Source organism: Misgurnus anguillicaudatus, chromosome 19, assembly GCF_027580225.2.
Source record: "Misgurnus anguillicaudatus chromosome 19, ASM2758022v2, whole genome shotgun sequence".
Taxonomy (NCBI): domain Eukaryota; kingdom Metazoa; phylum Chordata; class Actinopteri; order Cypriniformes; family Cobitidae; genus Misgurnus; species Misgurnus anguillicaudatus.
Window position 1 is genome coordinate 44,606,406 of NC_073355.2, and position 24,046 is coordinate 44,630,451.

At 38.4% G+C, this 24,046-nt stretch overlaps 2 protein-coding genes and 1 long non-coding RNA gene across 5 annotated transcripts in view; 1 reads left to right on the forward strand and 2 right to left on the reverse strand.

Moving 5' to 3' along the window:
* Positions 1 to 1,257, reverse strand: part of LOC129436661 (zinc finger protein GLIS2) — a 40,981-nt gene extending 39,724 nt beyond the window's left edge. Inside the window, exon 1 of the mRNA XM_073857742.1 lies at positions 552 to 1,257. The gene's annotated coding sequence lies outside the window, so the exon portion shown is untranslated. The remainder of the gene's footprint in view (positions 1 to 551) is intronic.
* Positions 1,258 to 5,592: 4,335 nt separating this feature from the next.
* On the reverse strand, positions 5,593 to 6,606 carry LOC129436676 (uncharacterized). The gene is made up of 2 exons (XR_008641890.2): positions 6,474 to 6,606; positions 5,593 to 5,977 (listed from the first exon to the last, which is right to left on the reverse strand). It is a non-coding gene; the product is annotated as an uncharacterized lncRNA (long non-coding RNA).
* On the forward strand, positions 6,414 to 20,558 carry LOC129436662 (transcription factor AP-4). 3 transcript variants are annotated; one of them, XM_073857744.1, is made up of 7 exons: positions 6,414 to 6,871; positions 9,355 to 9,523; positions 9,854 to 9,952; positions 10,297 to 10,470; positions 13,308 to 13,457; positions 13,950 to 14,117; positions 18,099 to 20,558. In XM_073857744.1, the coding sequence occupies exons 1-7, from the start codon at positions 6,786 to 6,788 to the stop codon at positions 18,246 to 18,248; spliced, it is 996 nt and encodes a 331-aa protein (XP_073713845.1). In that variant the 5' UTR covers positions 6,414 to 6,785; the 3' UTR covers positions 18,249 to 20,558. The 3 variants fall into 3 exon arrangements, with proteins under 3 accessions (XP_073713845.1, XP_055050886.1, XP_073713844.1); XM_055194911.2 differs by lacking the exon at positions 6,414 to 6,871 and adding an exon at positions 8,701 to 9,272 and having other exon boundaries at positions 9,358 to 9,523; positions 13,281 to 13,457; XM_073857743.1 differs by lacking the exon at positions 6,414 to 6,871 and adding an exon at positions 8,706 to 9,272 and having other exon boundaries at positions 9,358 to 9,523.
* The last annotated feature ends 3,488 nt before the right edge of the window (positions 20,559 to 24,046 follow it).

Here is a 24,046-nt window from a genome sequence, read left to right on the forward strand (position 1 = left end):
TTGGTGAACTATGTCCTGGCAGGCATCTTCTTTATCAATGGCCTCATGTGTAACAGCCAATGAGGGCAGGCTCTGTTCCAAACCACATCTCAATGTGCTCACAATTAAGCAAGGGGACACTGGAATTGCCTAATTGGATGATGGGTGCTTTATGTCCAGGCTTAAACCACTATGCGTTAATAACGGTAACGTTACTGTAATCGATTCAAAATTTGAGTTATTTCACATCTAATCTATGATTCGACGCTCAAAGATAGTCGTAAGTATTTTATCTGCATCTAGGATTGAACAATGTCTGGATAAGATAAGCAAACCAAACAACAACAAAGTAATCACATGATTCTTCTCAGTCCAACTTTCAGATCTCTGTTGTAAAAAAACAGCAGTTCTCACAGTTTCAGACACGGGTATAAACCTAAAAACATAATCTTGAAAATAGATCAAGTGTGCATGCTTATATTCTCATAACATCACTCAAATGTGGCATGGAAATGAGCCTGTGAATGAGATGCAAGGTTGCTGTGCCATCTGAGTTCATTACACTGACTTACCTTCGGAAAAACCTCCTGGATATGTTATGGCACTGGTCTCCACCTTAAACTTTCCACAGGGAATGCTTGATCCAATTCCTTACGATTGCCAAAGACGACTCAAGGAAGGCCCGCCAGATATATGTAGAAATGTCTATAAGATCACTGTCACCAAAGGCTGAATAATCTGATGCAGTCTGAACGCATTGTCGGCATGACAGTGATTAAAAAAAGCAAAAACTAAAGACTTAAACGCGTCAGTCCACAGCGAACGAGACAGATAAATATAGTTTGTCAGTTTCATAAACCAGAAACCCGTTAAATGTATGTCAACACCAAAACGGTGTCCGTAATGTGATAGATTAATAATAATGCGCAAACAAAAACAAATGTGACCGCTGTCTTGTCGTCAGGGCGCATCGCTTGCTGGCGACGCTGGTCCAGAGGGGTTTTTAATGGGTGGTCGTGCGCAAAGGCGATGGAGAGGAGACGTCCCCTATTAAAAGCTTCTGTCACCGTTTAATTTTTGCTATTTAGTTCAGGTTCTTTGCTGTCCCGGGGCCCAAATGTTGTCCTTGGAGACAGTGAGTGTTGATGTGGGTCTCCAGCACCCCGGACGCGAGACTGTCCGTGTCTCCTCTCCTCGGGCGCAGCGCAGGGAGCGGAGCGGATCTGAGTCTGCCAGCTCAGCGCATGTCCGCTGCTCCGCCCCGTCAAGCATTGAGGAGGAGGAGGAGGGCCGTCCTGGGCTGACATCCAACATTTCTCCCTCCCTACAGCTCTGGCAACATATTTTATTGGCATGGTAATAACGCTTTACATTGCCAAAGCTTTAATAAACATTGCCGTCCTTAAACCCTTTCCGCAGACTTCCTTAGCGATTTATTTTGTCCACTATTTTTTTTAAATGTTTTAAGTCATGTATTTTTAAGTTCACCTCCTGTAAATATACCATAACAACATAACATTTGACAATGTTTAAAATCCTGCATTTTTAAAAACACCTTTATAATACACTGTAAAATGTAAGTTACCTGGCTGCCTTAAACTTTTGAGTTAATTTAACTTAAAAAGAATTTGTTAACTCAAAAAGTTGTGTACAATATATATATATATATTTATATATATATATATATATATATATATATATATATATATATATATATATATATATATATATATATATATATATATATATATATATATATATATATAATTATTTAAAGTGTATTTAAATAATAAAGTAAGAGTTAATTCAACTTAATATATATATATTTATATATATATATATATATATATATAATTATTTAAAGTGTATTTAAATAATAAAGTAAGAGTTAATTCAACTTTTATATATATATATATATATATATATATATTTTTTTTTAAGTTGAATTAACTCTTACTTTATTATTTAAATACACTTTAAATAATTATTTGCTGCCTTACATTTGTTATATCAACAAACGTGTATTTGTTTAATCAACTCAACTCATGTCAACTAAGTTATCTTGACGTGAGATGAGTTGTTATAACTTATAAAAAATAGTTGAAAAAAATCAAATTCATTCGCTAACTTCAATGGATCAACAATTTTCCAATTTTTTGGATCAATTAATGTCTTTTCAAGATAAATAATAATAAGTTGACATAACTTGTAAATCTGAGTTGATTCAACAATAAAAATTTAGGGCAGCAAATATTTTTGTACTTTACATATAGACCTACTTTCTATAACTAGATTTAGGGGCGGTTTCCCGGACAGGGAGACTAGTCCTAAACTAAAAAAGAAAGAAAAAAAAGTAAGAGCTGTCCAAACTGAAAACAACTTGCACTTACATTTCTTAAAACAGTGGTTCTCAAACTTTTTCAGCGTGTGGCCCCCTTTGTGTACGGTGCATTCCTTCGCGGCCCCCCCAAAGAAAATTTATGACAAAAAACTGTTCTAAAACTTCACATTTTAATTAAACAAAACATTAAATTATACAAAGTAGTGCTGCCTTATTTTTTCAAGTTTAATTTCACAGAATTCATGATAAATTAATGTATTTTATAAAAATGTCATAAAACTGGGGCCCCCCTGGCACCATCTCGCGGCCCCCCTGGGGGCCCCGGACCCCAGTTTGAGAACCACTGTCTTAAAATACATCGGTGCCCTTTGTTTTGCCTCAAAATACACACAAGTAATGTTTATAATAAGGCATTTTGTTAAGGTCTAGTCCTGGCTAAAGCGAATCCCTGTCCGGTAAACCACCCCATAAACTTTAACTAAGATTTATCTTTAAACTAAAATACAACTAAATCTTAACACTTGACAAAATCTAAAAAAAAACATACTTAAAACATTGAAATTACACACATCTCACAACACTTTGAGCAGTTGTACAATGGCAAGAGTGCATATAGCCTAATAATATAATCTTAACAACTTTCTTATGCACCAAACACTGAAATGAAGAAATAAAATTACACATATTATAAACTGAAAGAAACAAATTGTGTAACAATTTTGTAAATTATTTCCCAGTTGGTGTCTGATAGTTTTGCCATGTTGGACTTTCAGGTCGGTGGATTGTGAAGGCCCATCATTTGTGATTAATTAGGCCATGACGTCAAAGTGAACAATGCTGTTTCCAATTCAGAAGAGACACAGCGTGTCCTCTTTTAGTGTCTGTTTCTGCCTGTGTTTGCTGGAGAGCATCGCGATGTGTCTCTGTGCACTGATCATTTATTATTATTAAAAAGTTATATTTAAACTGTTTGTTTTTTTAAGTTTTGTATTTATTTGGTGCTTTCCAAATGCATCATTATAGTACAATGTATTCCATATGTTCTCGTTAAACCATCCCATTTAAAGCTTCAAATAAAATATTTCCCAATTTATTTGTTTATAAACACCAAGAAATACATTTCTTGCACGATTTTTGAGAAACGTTTTGGAAAAGGGAGTTGGGCCGACTACCAAAAGACACTTGTAGCCAATCAGCAGTAAGGGGCGTGTCTAGCTGACATCGTTGCCTGGGTTGCGTGTGTGGGGCGGATCTATCAAAAGAAGGTCCAGATTCTATTGGGGTAGGGGCGTGTTTTTTTAGGTGATTTCAAATGTCAACATTGGCTTTCAGAGATCATGGACCCCACCTTTAAATTGTTGCCCCCACCTGGGTTGCGTGTGTCTGAGGGGGGCGGGTCTATCAAAAAAAGGTCCAGATTCTATTGGGGTAGGGGCATGTTTGTTTAGATGATTTCAAATGTCAACATTGGCTTTCAGAGATCATGCACCCCACCTTTAAATTGTTATTAAAGTAAGTTTAAACCAAACACAGATTCACAGCAACTTTCACGTGCATATGTTTATGTCCATTGCATTGAACTGCAAAGACCTGTATGCCGATGGTTTACAAGACAAAATATCTTATTAAAGGAGCCATATCATAAAAATCTGACTTTTTTAAAGTGCTATAATTGGGTCCCCAGTGCTTCTGTCAACATAGAAAATGTAAAACAGATCAACCCAGTAACTTAGTTTTGGTAAACCATTTTCTCTAAGCATGTGAAAAATAGATAATTAAAATCTGGCTCCCCTTGTGATGTGATACCGCCCCTTAATCTGCACTATCCAACCACGACACTGCCATTTAGTGCAGAGATCAGCTCATTTGCATTTTAAAGGACACACCCAAAACGGCAAATTTTTGCTCACACCTATAGACCCCTTCAAGGTTTGTTAACATTGAATGACTATCGGGTGCGCGCGCAGCATGGGGTCAAACTGTTCATACCATCCAGGCTTTATAATTTAATCTAACGTGCCTGAAAAATGATGACTTACCTGAAATGAAGTGAGCACTACAAACACAAGCCTCTTTGATATTTGCATTGTCCCAGTCTGCACGTTAATTGCTTGCAGCCGCAGATGTTGTATTTTTTTGTTTTTGAAATTCTGCATGAATCGCGAAAAATTTAACGAAAGACCTTGTGCGATTTTCACAGCCCACAACGTAAGTAGGCATTTTTGACGATACCGAATAATACGCAACTTAATCTGCTGTAATGACTTTTCTGACCCCGACATGCGCAGTGGGAACCGCCTGTGATGTGAACTGTGAAGGGGTCTATAAAGTGCCAATTTTAACATGCTATAATAAATTATCTATATGATATTTTGAGCCAGTACTTCACCAAAGATTTATTTGACATTTTTAATAAGTTTTGTGAAATGTCCCCTTTAAGATAAAAATGCATGTTTGAGCTGCCTTAAAGGGAAAGTTTATCCAAAAATTAAAATTTTGTCATAATTTACTCACCCTCATGTTGTTCTAAACCTGTATGACTTTTTTATTTTGATGAACACAAAAGAAGATATTTTGTTAAATGATGGTAAGCACACAGTTGATGTAACCATTGACTTCCATTGTAGGAAAAAATATTATGGAAGTATTATGATAAATAATGAAGAAGATATTTTGATAAATGTTGACGGTACCCATTGAAATCCATCGTATTTGTTTTTCCTACTATGGAAGTCAATGGTTACCATCAGCTGTGTGCTTACAATCATTTATCAAAATATCTTCTTTTGTTTTCATCAAAAAAAATAAAAAATAATAATAATTCGTACAGATTTAGAACATCATGAGGATGAGAAAATGAAGACAGAATATTCACTTTTGGGTGAACTGTCCCTTTAACACTGAGAGTGATCTGGATAAGAACTAAATCGACCACTAGAGGGCAGCTGCCTAAACCTTCACATATGTTTTGTTAAACCAGACAAATTATAATCTTGTCCTCTATGTTAGATCTTATTACGGAATTATTTAAGTAGAGACTGTGTCGTATGTCGTCATAGACAGATATAAAATATACTGAAAATTAATTTTTTGTATATAACATTTAACCCACCTGTTTACAGAGAAATGTGACTATAATTTAGTATGATGGTCACCATTTGTGCATAATATTGTAATTCTGTTTAAAACAGGGCAGTTTTCCTAGCAGTTTTATTATAACATTTTTTATGCTGCTCTTTCTGCACGAATAATATAGTAATAAAAAGACAAAATGCATCTAAAATATATTTTAAACCTATAGAATAATTTAAAAAAATGTTTTGCATTATAACAAATAAAATCTCTGAATGCAACAATATAGCGATTGCATTCATAAGTTCACACACTCGTTCTCTGTTGTCCAGGCGTGCGCGCGACAGCTCGTGTCTGTCCACGTTCACGCATTTGAGTCGCAGTCAAACACATTTCCGGGTTCTTCATGACCGCTCCCATTTTGTTTCTGTGTGTGTGATTTGTGCTTCGAGCAAGCGATTAGGTAACTCGTGTTCCTCCTCCTCCGACTGCAACTTTCATGCACCCAAAATGGTGTGCGCGCATTGAGCCTGAATGTCTCTCCTCCTCTGACTGCCAGCGCGTCAGCTGATCCTCATGTTTCACCTCCAGTCAAAGAATAACAATAGTCCATTTACATGCACTTTTAATAACCAACGTAACGTTATTTTAATATATGCAATATGCACAGTATTGCATTTAGTTTCTTAAATTCAAAAGCGCGCTTGTTGAAATAATAAAAAACAAGCATTTACCACATTAACTGACTTGTATTTGTGTTTGGTTATGGAGTGCATGACGCATTTTGCATGTGGCACATGTTTGCCTTTATAAACATGAGATCTTACATAAAAAAATGATATACATACAGTGACCAGATTAAAGAAATTTATAGCAACGATGTATGCATTTTGGACATGCTCGTCAATATTGCCTACTGGCGTTTTAAATGCAGTGCGCTTTGCTGTCATACAATAAGAAATCAAAAAGTGGTTTCTTGGTTAAAGGATTTGATGTTGCAATCGCCTTTTGTTTACATGCAAGTCGTTATTTTCGTCGGAAGGAGGGTTTTTGGTAGTGCAATGCTGTGTGTGATTCCTACCAGCTGTTTCCCGCCTTGAAAGACATCCGATCAGCTGCAAACACACACACACGTACGTCCATGCAGAAGGAGGGAGGGAAAGAGAGCGAGCTCGCGCCACACACATACACACACTACGAGGGAACCCCATCAGCTGGAGGAGTAGAGTAACCTTACAACTCAACACTCATCTCACACTCCCATGCCCAAACTCACCAGGACATCCATACTGCTTTTTAAATGCGAAACAGACAAGAAGGAGGCGTTTTGGTTTTAACTCAATAACATCGCAAGAAGAATCGAGGAGCCAGAGCTGGAGAGAAGAGGGGAAGCATGGAGTACTTCATGGTACCACCTCAGAAGGTGCCCTCATTGCAACATTTCAGGAAAACCGAGAAAGAAGTCATAGGGGGCTTGTGTAGTTTAGCGGGACCCTCTTTAATTCATTGCATTAATAGACGCACATGTGCGCGCGATTCTTTAACCAGCGGCGCTCGTAGTAGAGTAACATGCATGCATTTCTGTGTTATTGTGTACATGCGCCCAACCAGCGGGTTAAGACAGCACATAAACAGTGCGAGACTCGATTTTTTACGTTTAATACATCTCTTGGGGCTCCATGGCAACCCGTTGGCTTGTCGGGTCAACGTTAACTATTAAATATCTCGGGGAAATCGATGCATTTTGTCTCCAACAAACACAAACCACGTGGTTGCATGCACATACAGCACGCTGCTGGTGTCGCGCGTGTTTTTAATAACACAATTTGATCGGATATCATTATATGGATTAGATAGTGGGTAAATACATAAGTTACTTTGTGAAAGATCGGATTTGGAACTTAAGTTCGAGTTTTGGTGTGTGTTTTCGGGGCACGATTTATTGTGGGCACTGCGGCCATGCTTGTGGCTCAGTGCGCGAACATTTGGCGTCGTCCGTTTCTTATTGCAATATAACGTTAAAACTCCACGGAGTGTCGTTGTGTGTTCGTATCTTACACAAACGAGGGTGAAACGGGTGTTAAACTCGAGAAACGGATTTGCGCGTGCGGTGGGGCACAGATCAGATGTTATTTGGACTGCGTCTGTGCTGCCGCATGGACGGAGGAAGCACGAGAGGCGCATTGTTGTAATGGCGGACTGTATTATCTGCGAACGGGATTTGACAAAATTAAGACGGAGAATATTTTGCTCATCTAGCTTGACATTTCTAATTTGTTTCAATGTGAATCGATTTTAAAAGAGATAAAGGTTAGTAAATAAATAACTGCTATTTTTTAATAAGGGGGTGTGTATGCTGTTGAAGGAAGGCCCCGTCAATGCGTCTGCGATCCATTCTAGTCAGGGGGCGGGGCCAGTGAGGAGATCGGCATCATGGGAACTGTAGTTTTTGGCGCTGCCAAAGGGACTACGATTGTTATGTAGAGATTTTTTGCGGTTATTACTCATTTATAGGAAGAAATTGGAACTTAATTTGTTTTAATTTAGGATTTAATTTGTTAAATGAAAACTATCAAGTTACCAAAAAGAGAAAACATTTTCGAATTTAAAAAAAAATAGTTTTGGATAAAACCAGCAGCTAAATGTAAAAACGTTATTATAATTAAAAATAACTTTTATTTGTACACATTTTATTTATGTGAAAAAAAAACGTATTTATAAAATGTAAAAAAAAAAGTAGTAGGCTACAAAACTGCCTGGTGATGTTTGTTCATCATTAAAGAGACGTTGTCATTCAGATTCAGCCTGTTTAATTTTGTTAATTTCGGTTCTTCAAGTTTAACTTATCATTATATTGATAAGCATTGCAAAGATGCATCTAGTAAATTTTTATTTATAGTTCAAATGAGAGGCGTATTGTTGTTATGGCGGACTGTATTATCTGCAAACGTGATTTTTAACAAAATTAAAAAAATTAAAATTAAGATTGTTTTGCTCATCTCGCTTGATGTTTCTGATTTGTTTCACTGTGAATCGATTATAAGTGACATAAAGGTTAGGAAATAAACTATTATTTTTTAATAAGGGGGCGAGTTTGCTGTCGAAGCAAGGACCTGTCAATGCGTCTGCGATCCATTCTAGTCGCGGGGCCAGAGAGCATTTTGGCGCAGGGCATCATGGGAACTGTAGTTTTTGGCGGTGCCAAAGGGACTACGATTATTATGCAGAGATTTTTTTTTGCGTTTATTACTCATTTAAAGGAAGAAATGGGAACTTAATGTAAATTTATTTTGTAATTTATTTTATAAAATGTAAAAAAAAAATTTGCGAAAGTAGGAAGCTACAAAACTGCCTGGTAAATATGTTGGTTTATCATTAAAGTGATAAAGTTCAGATTGCTTGTTAAATTCTCCAAGTTTAACTTGATAAGCAAAGACGGTTTCCTAATTCTGATACAAGATTTTTGTATATAGTTCATATTAAATAATGTGTTGATGAATAAACTCGAAACGAATGGCAGCTTGTCATTTGTATGCTACAAGAAACAGAGTATTTGTGTGTGCCTGGAGGTGGCTGCTCTGTATCTGGCTGTGGTTGTGATTTGGCATGTGATCTGTTTGCTGGATTTGAAGCTGCCTGGATGCAAGGAAGCCTCAGATGTGTCTGCACAATTGTTCTCCGTGTTTGTCTGTTCAGCTGAGTCAGTACTGATAAGAGAGGCTTTCCAAAGCTTCCCCGAGATGCCCGGACAGGGAGGAAGTTCAATTAGTGTTTGATTTCCTCACCCGAAGCGTGCATGTGGCCATGAGAAACACTGGTTACCAAGGGCAGGGGTTTAAAGACCATATCCACGAAAGTCAACCTTTTTTTTTTAAATGATGTAATGTAGTTTTTTTTCCACAAATTTGCATCCTGTTTTGGGAATGTATTTTTTTTAAATTAACAACATTACTTTTTCCACACAGTTTAGCAAACATTCCCCTAACGCCCGAGACGGCACGCGACCAGGAACGGCGCATCCGGCGAGAGATCGCCAACAGTAACGAACGGCGGCGCATGCAGAGCATCAACGCAGGCTTCCAGTCTTTGAAGACGCTCATCCCTCACAGCGACGGAGAAAAGCTCAGCAAGGTCAGTCATGAAGTCAACAACAGACGTCCAGTTATTTTATTCAAAATCTTGCCCTCAGTGCCAGCTTGCCTTGAACATAATGAATGCAAGACGCATGCTCAATGTTTTCTTGATAACTCGTGGAAGATGCATACAGGTTGAGAACATGTGCAAATAATCACAAACATCTTACAATTGACTCTGATCTTAATTTGGTTTATTTTCATACCACATGGCACAGGCCAGTGAATGTGGATGTCTATCATCACACAAGATGTTGAAGCTCATCGATGTGCCCTGTTATTCCTGAGCTTTGAGACGGATGTAATGTGATCTCTCTCTCTCTTCCAGGCTGCCATCTTACAGCAGACGGCTGATTACATCTTCTCACTGGAGCAGGAGAAGACCAGACTGCTGCAACAAAACACCCAACTCAAACGCTACATACAGGTGAAGCTCTTTAACCCGGGACACCAGACTTACACCTGGTGTATGTTAATGATAGACAGATGCATCAGTCGGATGATTAATCAACCAATACTGGGCCATTTTAACAATTCTGGTAGACTCCCATGATAATAGTTTCAACATGTGCCAACAGTCTTTCTATAATATTAAGAGGATTTCTGGATGAAGGATGAAGTTAATAATTTCTGTATGCAATAACAGCTGGAAACATACATTACATTTTTACATTTATCCAAAGCTTTTTTTTTATATCACTATCTGTGTGGGATCGAACCCATGACCTCTACTTGTCTCTGTTCTCACACTTTGTCCTGTTGTCGCTTCAGAAGGAGTTCAGCGGCTCCTCCCCGAAGAGGAGGCGTGCGGAAGAAAAAGATGAGGGCATTGGCTCTCCAGACATCCTGGAGGAGGAGAAAGTGGAGGATCTTCGGCGAGAAATGATCGAACTCAGACAGCAGCTGGATAAAGAACGGTCGGTTCGAATGATGCTGGAGGAACAGGTACAACCACAGAAACTATAGACACGTGACCGGTGTTGGATGATTGGTTATATATTGTCATAGGCTGAATTAGATTTTTTAACACACTTTTTTTTTGTGCTATACATTTTACTTTAGAATCCTCAAGAACACTTTTTTTAAGTCATCATGATAGGAGAGACGCGACCGACTTCCGTATTGTGACGTATTTCTGTGTAAAGCAAAAAATCACATGAGGAAAATAATGGGTGTGGTTTGTGTATTCCATTGTGAATTGATTTGATATAGAAAAGTTTCGGTCAGAAATCGAACTTGAGCCGATTGACAGTTGGGGTGGGGTTTACTGATGCCCCGCCCAAGCCGTCTAGCTGGCATCAGGGAAAGATTGCCACACGAGGGCAGAAGTAAATTTTCTAGTGCTGGGCAAATATTAATCGCGATTAATCGCATACAAAATAAAAGTGATTTTTGGCATAATATATGAGTATGTGCTGTGTGTAATTATTAATAAATACACACACATTCATGTATTTATTTAAGAAACATTTACATGTTTATATATATTTATTTATATTTTTATATATTCTATATTAAAAATAAATGAAAAAAAAATTATATATAAGTAAAACAATTCTGAAATGAATATATGAATGTGTGTGTGGTTAAATATACACATTAATTAGACACAGTACACGCACATATATTATGCAAAAAATCACTTTTATTTTGTATGCGATTAATCGCGATTAATCTTTGCCCAGCACTAAAATTTTCCAATTTTGATTAAAGTTTATGAGGGCGCATAAATGTAAAAAAACAAAAACATTTTGCACACATAAGTTGTTTATAATGAGTACTGCAATATGTAAAATTTATGTAAAAATAAAAGTGGTCAGTTTTGATTTCATGGGGACTTTAACATGTCTGTTCTTTTAATATGAATGTTATTGCCCATCATCTCTGTTTTGTCCTGTAACTATTGTCCAGTTATTTAAAGGCGGAGTGCACGATTTCTTAAAAACGCTTTGGAAAATGGATTCGGGCCGACTACCAAAACACACTTGTAGCCAATCAGCAGTAAGGGGCGTGTCTTCTACACACATACGTGTACACCCCACACATGCTTAACCCAGGCGGGAGGCTTGTTCGGCTTCATCCGTGCCCCGGGAATCGACAGCCGGATGATGTCAAAGTAAAGCGAGAGTGATTCGCGAAATCATACGAGGAGTTTACTTTTAAATCGCTCTCGCTGAACTTTGGCGTCATCCGGCTGTCGGTTCTTGCGGCGCCGCATGAAGTCGAACAGGCCTCTTGCCGGGTTGCGTATGTGTGGGGCGGGTCTATCAAAAGAAGGTCCAGATTCTATTGGGATGGAGCATGTTTGTTTAGGTGATTTCAAATGTCAACATTTGCTTTAAACATCGTGCACTCCGAGTTTAACCACTTAAACCAGGGCTGTCAAACTCATTTTAGGTTGAGGGCCGGATGGTAAATGTCACCATGTGAAGGCTGGATAACTTTTTCAAACCTTAGTGTGTGATAATTGTGTTAATTTTAACTAAACAAACTACAAATTAATTGGCAAGAAAACTAGAAAACACAGCTCGGTGAAAAACAAATTTCATAAGTCCTCAGAAACAATTTTTACTTTAGTGGACCTCAACAGTTTACAGTTTCAATGCCACTTCAAAGGGCTCTAAACAATCCTAACTGAGGCATAAAGGTCTTATCTAACGAAATGATGATGTTAAACCACTTAACTTCTTAAACACAACTTCTCGTCTTGCATTAGCCGTGTGACACGCCAGAGCGACCTTACATATTACGCAATCACGTCAAAAGGTCACGTTACATATGTGAAACGCACACTTGCGCACCATTTTATACAATAAACACTGAACTGTGTCGCCATCGCGGCTTAAGGCTGAAACTGATTCATGGCCGTTTCATACACAAAGCATGGCGCAACCACCGCGTGGCTGTCAGTTTTCTTTGTGTCATGGCTGAGGAAATGGCAGAATGTTTGGGTACACGAGGACCACTTAAGGTCCTTAAACTCTCCACGTTTTGCCGCTTTCCGCATGTCTCCTAATAATACTAGACACATGCAACTGCTGCATCCCACTTGAAAATGTTTTTAAAATATGTATTTAATAATAAATCATCATGCGGGCCGAATTGGACACCTTGGTGGGCTGTATGCTTGACACCCCTGACTTGCACACCGAGGAGCTGCCTGTGAGTCCAGAACAACATCATACTTTTTTTTTTTAAATATAAGTTGTGGAGCAACACATTTTTAAGACAATTTTTATCAATTTACTCCAAATTATTTGAATAGATGACTTTTAAATTCAGACATGCCTAATTCTGCAAAATGTTATTATTTATATTGTAGAGTGTATTAGTCATATTGTGCATCAGCTAATGTCTGTATTAGTGCATTCGTGGGGAAAGTGTTTTAAAAGTCTTCTTGAGTCCTCAACAATACGGACAAATAGATTTTTGCCTTCACAGTTTGTAAAATTTTAGTTTCTCTTTCATAGATTTGGTGGGCTGTTTGTATTCATAGCAGCGCGAAAGAGATGCCGTCTGTGAAATCCGTCATCAAACTGTTCATTAGCAGCCTCGGTTTGCTTGCTAAAATTAGCTCACTTTAGGCTTTGTATATTTAATGAGAAATCACAGAAGGTGCAGAAGTCCCCTGAGAGCATCACACTTGAAATGCAAATGAAACCCTGCTCGAAAACTCGGCATCTCAAATTTCTTCAGGCGAAATAACTATAGAAGCGAAACACTAAACAAGGTTATTCTTCATGTTTACTAAACAGGATTGTCTCAATGTGTGTTTGCATCAGATCCGCTCACTGGATGCCCACTTGTACCCTGAGAAGCTCAAGGTGATCGCCCAGCAGCTCCAGGATCAGCATGTGCAGACGCAAACTCTGCTACGTCTGCAACAACATGAACAGTTGGAGAAAGAGACGACTCCTGCTCGCAGCCCACTGGTAAACCCTTTATCATATTCAAGTGTTAACAATCACAGCTAGAGGGCAATCCCTGTTTTACACTTTTAATGGTGGACAGTTAAACCAGTTAAACCCATGACCTTTGTGGTGTTAACTTAATTTTCTACCTGTTGAGCTACAATTTGTTACTAAACTTAGGGAGGAAAATATGTAAAGTGTGTTGATCTGATGTATTGACCCACTAGAGGGCATTATAAGAGTTAAAGAAAACTCAAGTCTGAATGCATTTATCTGCATTAATGTCACTAAAACAGAAAAATGAAATAATGTGAGACTTTAAAGGCAATTTGAAATGGTTAAATGGAGTGAAACCTATTCAGACTGCACGTCAACAGAAAAAAAGTTTCAAAGTGCATCTGGTTTTGATGAAGTAACTCAAAGGATATTGTGAAAGAGGTTTCTTTTTGATGTCTTCACCGAAAAGTTTCATGAAAGTTCGCTTGAGGTAAATGCTTGTGCTTTCTATCTCAGGTGTTTTCTCCTGCCACGCCTCCTGCTCCCACTCATCATGCCACGGTAATTGTTCCCGCACCTGCGCCGCCTCCCCCTCCACATCACGTCAACGTGGTAACCATGGGCCCCACCTCCGTGATCAACACAGCATCCACGTCACGACAGAACTTGGACACCATTGTGCAGGTAAAGCAATAGACGACGCAGGGTCCTCAATTACATATCTGGACCAGTAATATGAACAAGATCTCTGAAAAACAATGGAAAGGTCGGTTAATGCAGGGTTCACATAGATCATGGAATTTCTGGAACTTCTGAAAGGCCTATTCCAGAATTTTATAGTCATGAAAGTCATAGAATATCAGGGATTTTGTTTGTCGCTTTAAATTTTAGTGAGCATTTATTAAAATGTAATACACTTGTTATGTTGTGACGTAAGGAATGCCATTTCTGGGTCCAAACCTACGCTAATTGGCATTGTTTATTTATTTCATGCAATTAAGCAAAAAAATGTATAAACTCACGGCATCTCAGACATGGGTCATGAAAATTCAGCTTTTTAGTCAGTGAAATTCAGGTAATAGTTGGGGAATTTTACATTTTTGCTTAGTAGCATGTAAATGATTCATAAAGGAATATTCTACTCATTTTCAATATTAAAATATGTTATTACCTTAACTAAGAATTGTTGATAAATCCCTCTATCATCTGTGTGCGTGCACGTAAGCGCTGGAGCGCGCTGCGACGCTTCGATAGCATTTAGCTTAGCCCCATTCATTCAATGGTACCATTTAGAGATAAAGTTAGAAGTGACCAAACACATCAACGTTTTTCCTATTTAAGACGAGTAGTTATACGAGCAAGTTTGGTGGTACAAAATAAAACATAGCGCTTTTCTAAGCAGATTTAAAAGAGGAACTATATTTTATGGCGTAATAGCACTTCGACTCGGCGCAGTAACACCCTCCCTCTCCCATTATGAGAGTAAGAAGGGGAGCGGACTTTTCAGGCGAGTCGAAGTACTCCCAAAAGTGCTATTACGCCATACAATATAGTTCCTCTTTTAAATCCGCTTAGAAAAGCGCTACGTTTTATTTTGTACCACCAAACTTGCTCGTATAACTACTCGTCTTAAATAGGAAAAACGTTGATGTGTTTGGTCACTTCTAACTTTATCTCTAAATGGTAGCATTGAATGAATAGGGCTAAGCTAAATGCTATCGAAGCGTCGCAGCGCGCTCCAGCGCTTACGTGCACGCACACAGATGATAGAGGGATACATCAACAATTCTTGGTTAAGGTAGTAACATGTTTTAGTGTTGAAAGGGAGTAGACTATTCCTTTAAGGCGCCAACATTAGCTGCGTTTCCATTACCTTTCAAATCGCGCAAATTGAAATCGCACATTGAAAATGCACCCAATAAAAAAACTAATTTGCATAAATGCTAATATATCGCAAATACGTTTTTACACCTGTGTAAGGTGTTTTTTTTTCAGAAAATTAAAAAAAGTAATATATCATAAACTTATATTTACAGGTCACCTGACGTGCATCAAAAATCATATGATTATTATTTAAATATGTTGCAGTATGTTTGGCTGAAAGACAAGACAGTAGAGGTGTATTCTACTTTTGGCGCTTTTCCATTGCATAGTACCCCACGGTTTAGTTTAGTTTGGGTCGGGTCAGCTCACCTCACTTTGGCGTGGTTAGCTTTTCCATTGAGTTTAGTATCACTTCGCAGTGGGAGGAATTATAGGCGTGTCGTTATATTTGCGCTGCATACGGCTGTGACATCATACAAGAGCGTCCTTGTACATTCCCATACATTTATTTATTATCAGTCCGCCACAAAATTAAAATTGGCCACCACAAATAGATGTTTACTTTGCACATAGCGTTTATAACTACCTGTCTCACATGACAGTTTCTGTTCAAACACCCGTGGCGTCTGTCGACGGCTCCGCTGAGCCTCAATGAAGTTGCATTAAAGCATAAATAATACTGACGTGCACGTCGCGAATGTGCCGCCACAAAAATAATATTGGCCATTACAAATAGAAGTTTACTTTGCACATCGCGTTTATAACTACCTGTCTCACATAACAGTTTCTGTTCAAACACCCGTGGCGTCTGTCGACGGCGCTCCGCTGAGCCTCAATGAAGTTGCATTAAAGCATAAATAATACTGACGTGCACGTCGCGAATGTGCCGCCACAAACTGCAAGTCTGGAAAAAACTTTGATGTGTTCCTGATTCACAACCTGTGGATGTTTTTAATCGCTAAAAGGGTGTTTGGAAACTTAAAACAGAGCACAGATGACAACATGTTTGCTCGAGACAGCGCAAGCTAGCAGCAAGCTTAAGCTAAAGCTAATATTTTACATAATAGAATGACGGCGCCGATGACGATTCTCTCAGACCAATCAGTGAACTACAGTGTTTCCGCGTCACGTTTGGTATCAGCTCGGGTCGCTTGGAACCCCAACCGAGGTGGTACGAAAAAAAGTATCGGGTACTACGAAGTGATCCCAATGGAAAAGCTCCCAAAAGTGGGCTGACCCGACCCAAACTAAACCAAACCGTGGGGTACTATGCAATGGAAAAGCGCCATTTATGTGGTGTCACAAGAACCATTAAGCGCATGACATCAAATACTGCGAAAACAATTCCAGAGTCGAATGCTCGGTATGCTTCGCAGTATTTTGATGTCACCCACATGTCAGTCTGCGCGGCACCGTATGAAGTCGAACACACCCGTTGGCATGGTTTTAAGAATGAATTATCGCGAGGCCACAAAATTACATTTAAGTCACATAACATGGGTTCGTAATGTAAACGCTGTAATCGCGCATGTTTTCTGTGGATATTTAGAAAATAATGCTTAAGTTTTGTGCAAATTTTTAATGGAAACACAGTTATAGTGAGCAAAGTGCTTGAAGTCATGTAGTATAGGAATCCTTGTGTAGTCCTATAGTAAAAATGTTATAGGGTTTAACGTTAGTTATTTTAACATACACCTTTTTAAACATACACCAAACACGTTTGTTTGATCTTAAATGTGTTTTGTGTGGTTGGTCTGTAAACTGTAAAGTTTTCCTTTTGTATTTTCGAAAAATTTAATGTACACATGAAGGTAAAAAGATCATGGATACACGAAAATGTCTAAAAACGCTGTATTGTTGTGTGCCAGGCCAGTAGATGGCGATGTACTTAGTAAAGAAACAATACTGTCCTAAACACATACGCGTTATTCTACAAAGTGATAAATACAAACAATCAAGACGGCGAAAGCATTAGGTGTGAATCACCCATCGTGTCTTTAGCGTGCTCAAGTTCAATTTCAAATGTAGCCGTGCGGTATGTGCGCTTGTAATGGAAGCCACGCGGTGTGACTGGCTAATTTTTTTCAGGGGCGTCCGCACTGCATCGAGTTAAAAACATTTCAACTTTTCAGAATGCCCCAAGTGCAACGCAGGTCATGTGACAAGAACCAGCCCAGTCTCACGAAATTTTGTTATATAGTCTTTTTTCGTGATATCACGAATTTCTGTGTTTTTTCGTGATCATATAACGAATTTCTGTTTTCGTGTGATTATCACGTATTGGTTACTCAACTGTTTTGTCCTATTTTCTTATCATTGACCCAACTCTAAACCAAACGGCAGGCGACATATACACGAATAAACACAGAAATTTGTGATAATATCATGAAAAAAGAATAAAAAAATTATGTGACTATATCACGAAACCTTGTGAGACTGGGTAGCTAGAACCTACATGCCTAGTGTTTTCCCACGCGTTTGTTTTTAAGCAGTTTATTTGAAACCGACGATAAGGTTGGTTTATTGCTGTAAGTGACCACTGGACTATAAAGCTGCAAAATATTGTAAACTTTGTTGGTGAAGCGTTTATAAACCCAGTTGACACAGTACAAACTCACTCCTGTATGCGGTAGCTTTGATAGTTGAGATGGCAAGGCATCGTTTCCAAAAACTTGCACTTTTAAACCTGCCAAAACACCATAAAAACTTCAAATGAAAACTTTGAGTAAACTGTCCCTATCCCAGTTCAAACTATAATCAAGCCTATTTTCGTAATATTAATATACAAAAGCAAAGAATTATGTAATGAAGTTAATAACAGTTGTTTTGTTCTTTCCGTAGGCAATCCAGCATATCGAAGGCACACAAGAGCGGATGGTCGTGCCCGAGGAAGAAAAGCGCCGAGCGGTTATCGTCACCCCGGGTCGTGTCCTCACAGACGCAGCAGACTCCGACACTGCCTCCGACAACGAAGGGACCGAGGACTGTTAACTGCCCCGGACACCCCCCAAACCCCCCGACTGTAACGAGGGGGGGCAAGGACAGGGGGGTGCGAGGGGAAAGGCCTCCTGCAGAAATCCTTTTATCTCCGTTCTCTCTATCTCTCGCTCTCTTCACGCTCGCATACGGGAATCACAAATGCGGACAGACAAAGTGACTTGAAGGTTTATTGACAAAAAATGTTACAGAAAGTGCCGCACACAGAGGCACGCTCATGTATACTCCCACAGTACACTAGCACTCTCCATACGTTCAGATATAACAGGCTCTTATTCATTCTCCAATGACTTTCTTCTGCACGCTCGTGAGTAAACGATTTCGTGAACGAAATCTCACATGGACTGAAATACTAACAGGCCTTCATTTATCTCCTACATCCTGCGTTCTGATTGGAGGAACTCATCCTCACTCTACAAGATGACGTCAACGCCCCTAAAGTCAAGTCGAACTCTTTAATCCCCTTTGCCCCGCCCCTCTGGTATGCCATATTCCTCTTTTCATTCTGGGGAGGCTTGAAGTATCACTGTGAGCCAATGAGACTTCAGAAACCTGTTTCACACCACGGCTTCCAAAAACCTTAGAGGAAATGTTTACTTTTCTTTCGACATTTTTTTGGTGCAGTTACGTTTCTACTTCTCCATCGCCGGTGATCTGCTGGAGCGTCGGTGGTCGCTCTTGCTAAAAGTTCTCAATCGAGGGCCGAAGACCGGCACTGCTGGAGGGGCTTTGAGCTATGTGCACTTTGTAAATAATGCAAAGTCTGGCGCACTTATTGTGGCTCACCTTTACTGGGCTGGGTTCCCAGTACGCACACTGGTGCAGGTGAAGCGTCGCCCCGCCCCGATTTTTTTTAACGATTTTTTCTGTATTGTTCGTCAGTAAATTGAATAAGCTAACCCATGTAGTTGTACCTGCAACACGCTTACACGCTTTGAGTCGAGAGCACTACCAGGGTTTTTTTCACCCGGGTACAGCCTATGCAGTTCGCACCCTGACTAGGGTGTTTGGTGGCCCTTTTGTCAGAAGTAAGTCTGTCCCCTAAGTAGTGTTAAGCTCTGTTTACAGTGACTAGCCTGTAATCTTGCGCATTAGCTCTATGCACTCGCTGGTGAATGTTTTTTTTTCCCATTTCTCATGACGTTCATACATGTACGCCACAGATAATCAGTTTTTGTAAGGGGGCGCGCAAGACGTTTTTTAAATGCGTGAGCTTTGACTCTCGACGTATACGAAGCCATGCGATACCGCGAGCTCTGGCGGGTCGGAGAGCGTGCGCGTGTCTCGGGCCGGTGGCTTGCCTTAACACAGCTTCAGAGGCCTTAAACGAACCCTGAAGGTGGCGCTAGAGAGCAGACGCACAGCTTACAAGATGGCTCACGTGAAAAAACGTTTTTCGAACATTCCAGAACATTATACCGCCGTGTTTGTGTTCACGGCGTGCCGGTGCTTGAACCGGCAAAATACGTGCTTTTGCCATTTGAAGACGAGATGGCAAGTCTCTTTTTTGACTGAAAATTTAGAAGTGTGCATGCCCCCCTTCCCTTAGGAAATATTACAGGGAATCCTTTTGCTGCTGGACAGATTTTTAAATTTTTTCCCTTCTGGATCTATCAGGTGCTTTATCAGGCACGCTTGCTCTGTTCGTGATGCAGGGAATCGGGGCTTCCGGAAGAACTGGCTGGTCGTTTTTGTTTTTCGTTGAAGTCACACATTTCTATTTGGTTTGCTTGGGTCGTAAAGACTGTCCTGCTTGTGCTGTCTTACGTTAAAACGGTTTTGTCTTTAGGAGAAAAAGAAGTCCCAGATTTGAACATTTCCTCTACCGAAGCCACAGGGTGTCTCTCTTTGTGTATTTTCTACTTTCAGAAATCACTGTATGAACTCTAGAGGACATATCAAAGATTGGGTGTGTTGAGGAGAACGGTCGCTCGGGGTCATGTATGAACGCGAAGCACTTACTGTAGTATAAACGGGGAGCGGCTCTTGTTTTCAAAGAGTCTTCTCCTCGACCGAAGCTCTTCTTGCCGTGTTTTGTACCACACGGCCGTGTAACCCTTACATTGTCCGAGCCCACCACGTCCTCTGGTCGTTTCTATCTCCATGCCGTCTCCTGTCTCGCATCATCTCTCTTCTTTATCGTCTGTCATCTCTTTATTTTTTTGTTTCTGTTGTTTTGCCTTACGTGAGACAGTTAGTCCATTTGGTTGTTGAAAAGCTATTGTATTTTTTTTTAACTGGGGAAAAGAGGCTTGTGCCTTTTGTAAAAACAGAATAATAAAGTTTGTACTTTGTTTTTTACAACTTTTTGTCGTGCGTGGTTATTTCTCCTGTGTCAAGTGATATTTAGTTTTTTGTATTTTAGACAATATTTGACCCTGGACCACAAAACCGGTCGTGAGTCGCACGGGTATGGGTGATTCTCGCGAAATTAGACTTATGAGGTGTCATGAAATATTTTGATAAAAAGTAAATACAAAGTAAGAGTATCAAAATAAGAAGCATACAGTTACAAACATCTCTTCATGTACTATTTGCACATGATTTCAAATGACATCATACAAACCAATTTTGTTGTTTTTTTCCACATCGAAGGGGAAAATTTTCATTACCGCAACGTGTCCAGGACTAGATTTGGGTTCTTTGACATGGAAATATTTATAATTAAAAAATCTAAAAAATAAAAAGCTTCAGTGCATGTTATACTATAAACGAAAAGTTCTCATTACCAAAACATGAGTTTGTAAATGCATATATTTAATGTAATATGTTGCGGTAATGATAATTTTTGATGATGATAATAATCTAAAAAATGTAAATAATTCTATAGGAAATATTTTTTAAATCCTCCTAAAATAATGGTTATAGTAAGTTCAGACCTTAAACTTATATGTGCAAAGAAATAGGCTACAAGGGCTTTTTTTATCTGATGCTGGACACTTTCTAAGTCTGGATTTTGTGAGAATCACCCATATATTTGTAGCAATAGCCAACAATACATTGTCGAAAATGATCAAATTTTTTATGCCAGAAATTATTAATATTAAGTGAAGATCATGTTTCATGAAGATATTTTGTACAATTACTACCGTAAATGTATAAAAAATGAATTAATGTGTGTTGCTAAGGACTTAATTTCGACAACTTTAAAGGGACTCTCCACTTTTTTTGAAAATATGCTCATTTTCCAGCTCCCATAGAGTTAAACATTTGATTTTTACCGTTTTGGAATCCATTCAGCTGATTTCTTGGTCTGGCACTAGCACTTTTAGCATAGCTTAGCATAATCCATTGTATCTGATTAGACCATTAGCATCACGCTAAAAAATAACCAAAGAGTTTCGACATTTTTCATATTTAAAACTTGACTCTTCTGTAGTTACATTGTGTACTAAGTAGGGCTGTCACAATGATTAATTAATCGTCTCATCGCAATTGTTTGACCTCATTGCAATGATTTCCGATCACCTCAATGATTGCACATCTCTTTAAAAAACACAAGGGGGAGCTGCAGTGCCTGTATAAATGAGACCATATCAGATACTTTTAAATATGTATTATAATATTTACTGCCAAACCTTGCAAAAGATTTAATTTAAATAATCACAACAATGTGTGAAAATGATTTCATGAACATTAATTCATTAAACTAAAAAAATGTATGAGAATTAAATGTCAAAGCAAAAAAAAAAACAGTAAATTAATCATCATAACCATCAAAGCCCTAAAACACGCAAATAATCGTAATAATCGTCACAATTTCTTAGAAATTAACCGTCAGCCGAATTTCATAATCGTGACAGCTCTAGTACTAAGAAATTAAAAGTTGCCCCCAAAAATAAAAAAAGTGGGGTGTCCCTTTAAAGACAATTTTCTCAATATTTCGATTTTTTTGCACCCCAAGATTCCAGATTTTCAAATAGTTGCATCTTTCATCCTAACACAAACCATACATCAATGTAAAGCTTATTTCTAAAAATGTACCCTTATGACTTTGTTTTGTGGTCCAGGGTCACAAATGTTGATTTAGATAAAAGCATCTGCTAAATAAATTTTTCAAAATAAAGGTGCTACACAATTTAATTGAAGAACTTTTTTGGTTGTGTCTATAAAAACGTACTTTGTTTCACGAAAGATTATTTTCGGGGACTAACAATAAATGGTTTTGGCATTGCTGTGCAGAAACTTTTGTAACACCTTTATTTTAAGTGTATACTTATAACCTGAAGCTCTAAAATAAGAAGTGAAGTACTTGACAACACGCTCACATTTACAGTAATGGCCTTCCGCTTGGTGAAACACTGCTAAGTTAGGTATTACATTTCAAGTGGTTCAACTTTAACATTTCAAGAGAAGATTTTTAAATCCGAGTGCAATGACATTTAATTTGGGTTTTGCTGGCTTACAGTTCTTACATGATTAAAGATCGTGATTTATGTATAATATCCAGTGCATTTGTTGGTGTTATTTATTGAGGAACGATAAGGTGTTAATATTTGCTCTCCGACAAAATGATGACACTGAATTTTACACCTTATTCACGCCTGTCAGCTTCTGTCGTCCTGCCCAACATGACTGCGCTGACTGCCGGTGCTCACACTGATATCTGAGCACACACTAAAAAAATTCTATCAACAAAAGTTTAAAGCGATGCTAAATAGCACTAAAAGTGGTTCACTGGCTCATAATCATAGGGGAACCATTTTAAGTGCCATATAGCACCTATGTAGCCCCTGTAGAACCTTTGCTATATGGTTGCATATATACTTGGTTGCATTAAAATTTTAAGTTAATTAAACTTAAAAATATTAGTTAACTCAAGTTGTATAAAAATTGTCAACTAATATTAAGTTGAATTAGCTCAAGATTTTAAGGTAATTTACTTTATTTACAGTGTAGTAAATTAAGTTTTTTAGTGTTAAGGTGTGCATGGGTTAGGGTTAGGTTATACAGTAGTATTTATAACTAGTACTCCATAAAAACAATACAAGTGGAACATCCTCATAAGTAAATGTGTGTGTATACCAAGTTTCCCCACAAAGACAGTGATACCATTTTTTGATATTGTGGGGACATGTTTTATATGCATGTGGAGAAAAGGTTATAAATTAAAGGGACATTTCACAAGACTTTTTTTATTAAGTCAAATAAATCTTTGGTGTCCCCAGACTACAGGTGTGAAGTTTTAGCTCAAAATACCATATAGATAATTTATTACAGCATGTTAAAATTGCCACTTTATAGGTTTGAGCAAAAATGTGGTGTTTTGGGTGTATCCTTTAAATGCAAATGAGTTGATCTCTGCACTAAATGGCAGTGTCATGGTTGGAGAGTGCAGATTAAGGGGCGATATTATCCCCTTCTGACATCACAAGAGGAGACAAATTTCAATGAGCTATTTTTTACATGCTTGCAGAGAGTGGTTTACCAAAACTAAGTTATTGGGTTAATCTTTATCACATTTTCTAGGTTGATAAAAGCACTGGGGACCCAATTGTACCACATAAACATGGGAAAAGTCAGATTTTCATGATATGTCCCCTTTGAACATTAAAAAATTAACGTTTTTGTGAGGGTTAGGTTAAAGAAAGATGATACAATATACAGTACAGTTTAAAAACCATTGTGTCTATCGAATGTCCCAGAAAAAATGCAAACGTGTGTGTATGTGTGTTCGTGTGTAAATTGACCACCAGTTTAAACTTTCAGATCACTTCATTCAGTAAAATGTTTGTCATGTTTGGATGGTTTTAGAATTTTACAATTACTCAAAGATGTCAAAAATATAAGCA

Bases quoted from the DNA above. Each gene is read 5' to 3' on its own strand.
- LOC129436662 (XM_073857744.1), top strand. From the start codon at position 6,786: ATGGAGTACTTCATGGTACCACCTCAGAAGGTGCCCTCATTGCAACAT. The intron at 9,524-9,853 runs GTCAGTCATGAA...TCTCTCTTCCAG, and splicing joins ACGGAGAAAAGCTCAGCAAG to GCTGCCATCTTACAGCAGAC. The intron at 10,471-13,307 runs GTACAACCACAG...TGTTTGCATCAG, and splicing joins GAATGATGCTGGAGGAACAG to ATCCGCTCACTGGATGCCCA.